This window comes from Agrilus planipennis, unplaced genomic scaffold (genome assembly GCF_000699045.2).
Source record: "Agrilus planipennis isolate EAB-ADULT unplaced genomic scaffold, Apla_2.0 scaffold104, whole genome shotgun sequence".
Lineage (NCBI taxonomy): Eukaryota > Metazoa > Arthropoda > Insecta > Coleoptera > Buprestidae > Agrilus > Agrilus planipennis.
In genome coordinates, this window is record NW_020438892.1 from 453,696 (window position 1) to 463,361 (window position 9,666).

Below are 9,666 nucleotides of genomic sequence, written 5' to 3' on the forward strand. Positions count from 1 at the left end.
TACCTTAGAAGATTTAAGTTGTAAGGCAGCAGCTTCTTCTTGGATTAATCCGTCTTCGGCTTGTGGATCTATAACTGTGTCCTTGTTAAACCTAAAGTCGTCCTCGTCGCTCACGTTGATATTTGGAATGTCCAATGAGAACTTATCGTCGCTACTGTCAACACTAATGTCGTTGATAGAGGATGCTTTGGAACGGTGCATGATGGGAGTGAGTGCGGGAGAAGGCATGGGGGATGGCAACGGAGTTGGCATCTCCCGAATGGGAGAAAGGCACTTGTTGATTGTGCTAGGTATCTCCAACAGGATCGTTGGAGGATGAAGAAGGTTGCTTCCACCGCCGCTTGTACACTTTTGGGCGCTTAGGGCGTCGAAAACTGGCACGTCTATGGTACCGGACATCCTGGAATGTTTCGAGGGGCTGTCCAGAGTGACGCTTGCGTAAGAAATGGGGGTGTTTATGGACGAAGTCGAGTCTTCATCGATGGCGTAGTCGTCTTGGGGACTGGAAATCGTCGGCGTCGTACTGGGGGACGGTTTTAAAGAAGAAGGCCAGTTATTGTTACAGGAAGATGCGGAAGAAAAATTTCGAAACATCGCCAAAATCGAATCGGCACTAGCAGGCTTTTGTTTCCGACCGCACAAGAACTCGGAAACGTTGTAACTCAACGTTAACGGAATCGCAAGGTCCGAACTCGAGTACGTGTCACTTCCTTGGTTACTAGACGTGCTGTTTGGGGATCTCATCTCGGTGATAGGGGATGGTGGAGTACTTGACGACCTAGTGAACATACTCGCCATCTTTCCAGACTTCAGTATTCCCATTTCGACATCTGAAGCGGAACTCATTTCCGCAGATATTTTGTTCAGCAATCTAGCAAACGTCACCTTCTTTTCTAGTTTCGGATCGCCGACGTTCGCGGTGGTGCTTTCTGTTAGTTTCGTTTCCTTTACGTCGTTACCTTTACTCTCAGCCTTTGGATCCGCTCGTCTTTCAGTCATCTGTATCGATTCTCTGGCGGCCTCCTGGGCACCCGTCGACGACGTCATCAGTTGTTGGAGTATTTGCTTCTTCTCCGCGTTGTTTTTCTTCGTGGGCGTCGAGTTGTTTCGTTTTCTAGGCGACGGCGTACCTAAGACGTGAAAGTGACAATATGGCGTTTAAGTTCCACGGCTCTCTTCTCACTGTGTAATGCGAGTGAGAACAGGGCTTTCATTAACTTTAGCGAGTGTTGGAAGCAGTTCGAATGCAAAGCTCTTCTACTACAGTAACAACATTTAAATGTGCACCTACCAGCCACACGCAATAGAAAGTGTGAAAGAAAAAACAGAGAGGGAGACAGAGTTAGTACGCAATTGGACACATTTTGAAAGAGATAGAGAGAGAAAGACAACATCAAAAGTATCGTATGTGTTAAAGTAGGAGATGCCAGAGATACTGCAGCAGTAAGTGTTACTTTCTGGCATGTCCTTGTTTATTTATTTAATAAGTGTAGTGTAAAGGGGGAGGGGTAAGCACCACCACGGAGACCACTTAAGCCGTAGCATCGTCTTACGTCTAGCTGGCTTAAGTAAATCGTCCAAACTAAATGTTCGAGCCGTGGCCGGAGAATAGCCGTTCTGGCGTGGGCTGGTGAGGCTAAGGATCGAAGGCTTGCGAATACCAAATCTGCCCAACAGGGTACGGGGATTGCCTGAACCTGGGCTAGGTATCACCGTCACAGTTGACGCACTCGAAGCTGCCAGTTGTTCTCTCAGCGACGTTCTCAACGATGGAACTAAAGGAACAACGAATTGAATTGGATTATTTCATGACAACAGAAAGGTGCTTACGATTACTGCGACTCCGTTCGCTTTCCTCGGCCAGTAGCTTTTCAATTTTCTCCGGGAAATGTCTCTTGGCGCACCAGAAGAGTCCGATCACTCCCATGACGACGGTGACGGTGATAAGTCCCAGCCAGAAAGGTTCCTCCAGCATACGTTGACTGAGAGGTTTGAACGGTATGTGTAACATTCGCTTGTCGCACCTCGGACCTTCCCACCACGCGTGACATTGACAGTGGAAATTGGTGCCCTTTTCGATGCACACGCCCCGGTTCTCGCAGGGGTTGTTCTCGCACGGTTTCTGTTTCGACTCGCAGTTGGGCCCGTTGTAACCCTGCTCGCAGTGGCACTTATAATTGTTCCCTGTCAGTTCGCAGGTGCCGAAGATGCACGGGTTCAGTTCGCATTTTGTCAAACCGCAGAACAGACCTAAGGGGGCAATGAAATGAAAAATATATTCCTAATTAAAAACTTAAAATATAATATTTTGCTTCTTTTTAGTGTACCTAATGTATGAATTTGTCAATATTTATATGAAATGCTTTCAATATTAATGTAAAAATTAATTTAATTTTGATCCACTATAAATTATCTTTCTGTCAAATTAATCAATTAATATATGTACATTAGTTTGACGCATTTGTGATCTGATAAATACGTTTTGTCGTTGTTGTTGCTGTCACCTTTCGTAGCTTAGCTGTTAAAGCGTTGGTACGTAAACCTAAAGGTCCCGGGTTCTATTCCCTGCGAGGATGTAACAGCAGCAACAATTTTTTCCTTCATTAATTAGAAGTAATTTCCAGTGGATAAAAAGTTAAATGAATTTTCCATCTATACTGTAAATATTAATACTATTTTTTTTATTTCAGTGTCGGTGTGTAGTGTAATCGGTGGTGTTATTTGGACTAATAGTTTCAACTCCTCCTCCCTCCAGTGGACTACAAATAAGCAGTAAAGGTAGGATTTTAAAAGTTTTCTCGTAGTTTGAATTTAATTTTTTGTGCGTAACCGACTTCGCATGGCACTGCGATAAATGGATTTTATGATCCCTTTAAGGGTCATGTGTAGCAGGATAAATGATTTCTTCGTTGATTGAGATGATCGTAAGGCGCTAATTGTTTATTGCTAAGCTTCTAAACCGTGTAGGTAAATATTGTATTATGTACAGGTATACATATAATGATGATACATGCGCAAACTAACACATATGGAAAGATAGTGCAGTTTCGCAAATCTTGATTTAGGCGACATAAATGTTGGATTTGGGTCAATTAAGTCGGGCGCTAAAGCTCCAAGCTTTTGGAGTTGCATCCAACCAGAATATGAGCGGCCTTTAGACTAATCCATACAATCTCTAACTAGGTTGTAATTTATTTGTCAAGCCCCTAGATAATCTCTTACAAGCACACTGCTATTGTCGTCTAATACATACATACATACATACATACATACACCACGTCCCAAAATAATTTTATACTAATGAGGTAATTGTTTTAAGGGTACATGTGCTTGCAAAGCCCCATTTTTTTTTTTTAGGTTAAACTTTACAACCAGCGTTCACATGCCCGAAGCAGATATAAAGCTATATTATATACATGTTCGGGTAATGCACACATTAAATTCAATTTTACAGCTGCCCGCTTAATAAACATTTCAGGCGTGAAGTTGACGTTTATCGTTGGTAATACGAAGCAGAACTGANAAAAAATCCGTAAAATTATTTCCTAGGTAACAACGTTTGCCAGGCTTCCTGGTCGTTCCTATCAAAAACGGATCTTTGCCCACGTTTAAATTCGTTGAAGCAATATCTAACTGTGGTCGTAGATGGCGAAATGTCTCCATAAACAGTATCCAACTTTGTTTTCATCTCTTCGCATTTTTTCCCATCCAAAAACAAAAAGCGAGTTACCAAACGATACTGCTCTTTTTCCATCTTATCGAAAATAACGAAACACGTCTCAGTCGAATGGCTGTCAAATCCAAACTAACTTATCAATCAGTCTGAAATTCGTTTTGGCGTGGTTTGATAGATGGCAACACCAATTTCCCTCAGGAACGTCCACTGTCTTCAAACACGGATACTTATTGAACCGCCCTCGTACTTTTAGCTCTTTTAACTCCTGTTTCTGCTTCAATTGTGACTTTAATGACTTTCCTTAATGTTTGAGAAGAGAGAATTTCATGTTGACTTCTGTAACGCCCTGTGTTCTTCTACTCTTTCTAATACTCCCTAAGTACTAAATAACAAATAAAAGTAGACAGATAGGCATGTNAACAAGTTCTTGGGCAATTTCGGTATGAAAACGCACAAGAATTCTTTACAAGGCATTTACAAGGTACAAGGAGGAACTCATTGTAAAGTTTTTGGGATTTTTCTTAAGTTGAATAAAGAAGAAATCTAAAAATTGATGTTTGAATGATGTGATGTTGTTTGAAACAATTGTACTAGTAGAACCCAATAAACGAAAAGAAGAAGGAAAGATAATATGAGAGCAAATATTTCTCAGATGTCGAAAGTTGGTAACATGACCTCAGGCTTCTCATACTGCTTTTGGAACAGTTCGAATCCAAAAAAGAGTTGGAAGAAAACCGGAGGTATTTAGTTTCTTGGGCTTCAGAAGGTGACCTAAAGGGTCCACCCTCCCAGATCTTTTGGCGAGAATAGAACAGAAGTAACTTATTATAATAATATTACATAACGAGTGAATGACAATTATTTTACCTGTTTAAAATGAGATTGTCGATCACGGATTCGGTGAAATCATTGGTGATGCTTGCCAGGTGTCCTCCCAATTTCACGCACGAATCTTCGGCTTGAGCCCAAGTCACCTTGTTGGATTCCACTACCGTAACGCACATGTGATTCAAAGAGATCCAACCGAATTCGCACGGACCGACAATGTCCTCCACCGGTTCGGCAACATAGGACATTTGGAACTCGAGACCGTCACTTTCAACGCCCAACGCGGACACTCGGATCTCCAACTTGTTTTCCGCGGACACAATTCGAGAAACACTTTTCTTATTATTATCGCGTTGTCCCGAATCGATACAGTGAGTCCAGGAACTTTTTCCGTCGTATACTTCTGTCAGGATCCCTTTACACGCTCCGATAGACACGTTCCCGATTTCCATGTCCAGAATGATCCTGTTGCCGTAGGGCAGATGGATTTTGAAGGTGCATTCCAGCTCAGGAGTTGCGTAGAGATGGTAGCTACCGTTTTTAGTCAGGAAGGTTAAATTGTAACATTGATCGACTAATCCGTAGATGAGGGAGAATATGGGGGATCCGCGGAGATTTAGGGTTGCGGGGAAGGACGATGGGGAGAAGTAGAGGTTACGTTCGGAAACGGGGACTTGTTCTATTTTACCACAGAGCTTTTTCTGGCGTTTGTTACGGGCATAGTGACTTTGCACCCCTGAGAATAGCAGGTAACCCCTAGAACAGGGGACGTTCAAACGAGACAGTTCCAGAACTACACCTTTTTTGACATGATGATCCAACAGCCAGATCTGGCAGTCTTCGATTGAAGGCAGGTCATCGGACGAGAGGTCGGATTTATCAGACGAAAGCCATAGGTTACAATCTGAAGAAAAAAAACAATAGTTCAATTGGGATCCGTCAAATGGGCATACACCATCTGATGGCAAAATTTATAACTCGAATGAGGGAAAAATTTACATAGGAATTGTGCACGCAAATTGTAATTGTAAAAACACGTTAAAAAAGTAAAAATTTTTTTGATGATGGAGTTTTCTTCTAAAGTTAAATCAAATATTAAAGTTAATATGTTCAGTGAAAAGCATCAATAGCACTTTAGACATAGATCTTCACTGTTCGCCTACATTAACTACTTTCCAATAAAAACTAACATTTTATATATGTAAAAAATATATTCGGTAATTAGAGAACAAAGTAGACTAATAGAAGCTTGGATGAAAGCAGTAGGTGTCAAAGAAGTGAATTCCGGAAAAAAAAATTGTTCACGTCATTTTAATGCACATGATTATATTTNTTCGGGATTTTAAGAAGAATTTTGGGCATAAATGTTTGAGAATTCCTAAGTGGCTGATTGCTTTTGGATTGAAAATGTAAAAAATTCTTTACATAAGTAATTAATTTACACGAATATTTTGCAACAAGCAACTAAAAAGCTTTTGCTTTGAAGAAAGAAAAGTTTTGTTGTCATTGTCAGTTAAATTATAAGGAAAAGAAGATACAAATATCAGTCTAGCGAGTTTACTTTGTACCAAGTTCGGTTTTGTAATTGCTCTCAGACGTGCCTTTGTTTAATGGCACTTATCTAGTTTGGATTAGTTTTCTCTCTAAGACTTTGAAGATATACTCGTGTGCGTCTCGGAGATTAGGAGCAGGCAATTACATATTAAAAAGAGGACAAAAAACACCTATGATATTGGATTAAGATCCTTAAATCTGAAGAAGAGGACGGAAAATCCTAACAATCTCTAATTCTTTTCTTTGTCGGTATCTTGTACATATATTTCGTTCTTTCCACTCATTTTTGCGACGGCAGTCTCTCCAGAAACCGCAAAGGAATTCGGAGTAGGTAGGTACCTGCGGATACTTGACCTCTATCGATTTCCCATTTCTCGTACGTTCACCTGGCATAAAAAGATTCCACATGATAAAAAAAATAGTGACCTGACACAAAAAGAGTTTTACAGTGACGACTGAAACAACGGAATCGAGTAGCTAAAACAATAATTGACGACGAAATCGCTGGGTGGATGAACAAGGGCTAATGGGCGAATGAGGGAGCATTTTCAGTAACAAATTTCCTCTGTACAGCAACCATTAGTTTCCTTTCTTAAACGCGAATTCCTGGTCTGTAATTTAAAATTTCATTACCGCCGAAACAAATGATTTTCTGCCTTTAATTTCCACGGTTGGTTACCATTAAAATTTCTTAATCGTTATCCTCCCTCCTTATATTGGATACATATACATTCACGACGTGCTCGGATTTGGAAAGCAGGCTGCCAAACGTCTTCTCCATCATTTCCGATAACCTAATGATATTACGTCTCTCGACTGTTCGGCTGAAGGATGAGATGAAGGAACGAAGTAAGTGGCTCCGGTTACCTCCGAGGAGCATTCGTTGATTGACGAAATCCATTAAGGGAAAACCCCGGAAGCGGCCGTTTGATGCCACGTGTTACGTATGAAAAGAAAAATGATCGGGTGCGTCATTTGGCGAATAAATTCTATATGCCAAAGGGGTGACACGTGGAGCGAATTAGAGGATGTTGGGTTTTTGGGCGAAATAGACTGAGAATGATATTTGCAATGTTTGGAACTGTTAGAACTCGCAACTTTAAAAGTAAGAAATAAAATGAAAATAAGTTGCATCTTGGATGTAAAAAATGCAAGATAACTTGAAAAACCTAACAAGGTTTTCTTGAGTTCAGATTGTTTTACAAAATGTTTTGGAGAGTTTTGAATTGTGGATTTGGAAAGAATTTTTATTAAATGCTTGGGAAGCTTTTGAGCTAAAGGTATGGTGTGATTTATCACCTGAAAGGTTTGATACTGAAGAATTTATGAAAACGTTCATAAAAATTGGATCCTTTACGAAAATTGTGATAAACTTTGGAGTTTTTACGATGATTTTTAGGCAATGATGTTTGAGAATTCTTCACAAACTGGCTGATAGCTTTTAGAATGAAAATGCACTTTCGGGCTTTTAGGAAAATTTTTGGTTAAGAACAAGTTCTTGGGCAATTTCGGTATGAAAACGCACAAGAATTCTTTACAAGGCATTTACAAGGTACAAGGAGGAACTCATTGTAAAGTTTTTGGGATTTTTCTTAAGTTGAATAAAGAAGAAATCTAAAAATTGATGTTTGAATGATGTGATGTTGTTTGAAACAATTGTACTAGTAGAACCCAATAAACGAAAAGAAGAAGGAAAGATAATATGAGAGCAAATATTTCTCAGATGTCGAAAGTTGGTAACATGACCTCAGGCTTCTCATACTGCTTTTGGAACAGTTCGAATCCAAAAAAGAGTTGGAAGAAAACCGGAGGTATTTAGTTTCTTGGGCTTCAGAAGGTGACCTAAAGGGTCCACCCTCCCAGATCTTTTGGCGAGAATAGAACAGAAGTAACTTATTATAATAATATTACATAACGAGTGAATGACAATTATTTTACCTGTTTAAAATGAGATTGTCGATCACGGATTCGGTGAAATCATTGGTGATGCTTGCCAGGTGTCCTCCCAATTTCACGCACGAATCTTCGGCTTGAGCCCAAGTCACCTTGTTGGATTCCACTACCGTAACGCACATGTGATTCAAAGAGATCCAACCGAATTCGCACGGACCGACAATGTCCTCCACCGGTTCGGCAACATAGGACATTTGGAACTCGAGACCGTCACTTTCAACGCCCAACGCGGACACTCGGATCTCCAACTTGTTTTCCGCGGACACAATTCGAGAAACACTTTTCTTATTATTATCGCGTTGTCCCGAATCGATACAGTGAGTCCAGGAACTTTTTCCGTCGTATACTTCTGTCAGGATCCCTTTACACGCTCCGATAGACACGTTCCCGATTTCCATGTCCAGAATGATCCTGTTGCCGTAGGGCAGATGGATTTTGAAGGTGCATTCCAGCTCAGGAGTTGCGTAGAGATGGTAGCTACCGTTTTTAGTCAGGAAGGTTAAATTGTAACATTGATCGACTAATCCGTAGATGAGGGAGAATATGGGGGATCCGCGGAGATTTAGGGTTGCGGGGAAGGACGATGGGGAGAAGTAGAGGTTACGTTCGGAAACGGGGACTTGTTCTATTTTACCACAGAGCTTTTTCTGGCGTTTGTTACGGGCATAGTGACTTTGCACCCCTGAGAATAGCAGGTAACCCCTAGAACAGGGGACGTTCAAACGAGACAGTTCCAGAACTACACCTTTTTTGACATGATGATCCAACAGCCAGATCTGGCAGTCTTCGATTGAAGGCAGGTCATCGGACGAGAGGTCGGATTTATCAGACGAAAGCCATAGGTTACAATCTGAAGAAAAAAAACAATAGTTCAATTGGGATCCGTCAAATGGGCATACACCATCTGATGGCAAAATTTATAACTCGAATGAGGGAAAAATTTACATAGGAATTGTGCACGCAAATTGTAATTGTAAAAACACGTTAAAAAAGTAAAAATTTTTTTGATGATGGAGTTTTCTTCTAAAGTTAAATCAAATATTAAAGTTAATATGTTCAGTGAAAAGCATCAATAGCACTTTAGACATAGATCTTCACTGTTCGCCTACATTAACTACTTTCCAATAAAAACTAACCGTTTTATATATGTAAAAAATATATTCGGAAAATTAGAGAAAAAAGTAAACTAATAGAAGCTTGGATGAAAGCAGTAGGTATCAAAGAAATAAATTCCGGAATAAGAATTTGTTCACGTCATTTTAATGCACATGATTATATTTCAGCAAGTATTTACCATCAGCCATAACCTTAATATTTAAAACTAGAATCGTACTAAAATTATAAAGTGAGAAATTATTTATTCCTGTGTAATTGATTTAACACAATTCTAATGACACGATATAATTATTTTGTGGTTAAGAACCTACCAGCTGCAATATAAAAAAATTCATTGATATGATATTGCTTAAATCACCCAGAATCACCTCACCAATTATATAACGTGAATCACTTTTTAAATCAGAAGTTTGAAGGCTAGCTTCCGGATTTGTTATTTCCGAATTTTATAATGTGATTGGCATTAAAAACACGCTCACCTTCAACGAAATTTCCTTTCCGAGGCTTTGTGTCAGCCCAATCACATATTGTGTCAATAC

The 9,666-nt window shown here is 40.0% G+C and overlaps 1 protein-coding gene across 1 annotated transcript in view; it reads right to left on the reverse strand.

Annotated features, from left to right (window-relative positions):
* The window catches only part of LOC108737069, a 34,934-nt gene that overhangs the window by 4,688 nt on the left and 20,580 nt on the right, over window positions 1–9,666 (reverse strand). Inside the window, exons 2-6 of the mRNA XM_025973040.1 lie at window positions 7,997–8,861; window positions 4,570–5,260; window positions 1,831–2,281; window positions 1,554–1,775; window positions 4–1,130 (exon numbers count right to left, since the gene is read on the reverse strand). Coding sequence (XP_025828825.1) covers window positions 4–1,130; window positions 1,554–1,775; window positions 1,831–2,281; window positions 4,570–5,260; window positions 7,997–8,861 — 3,356 coding nt within the window. The remainder of the gene's footprint in view (window positions 1–3; window positions 1,131–1,553; window positions 1,776–1,830; window positions 2,282–4,569; window positions 5,261–7,996; window positions 8,862–9,666) is intronic.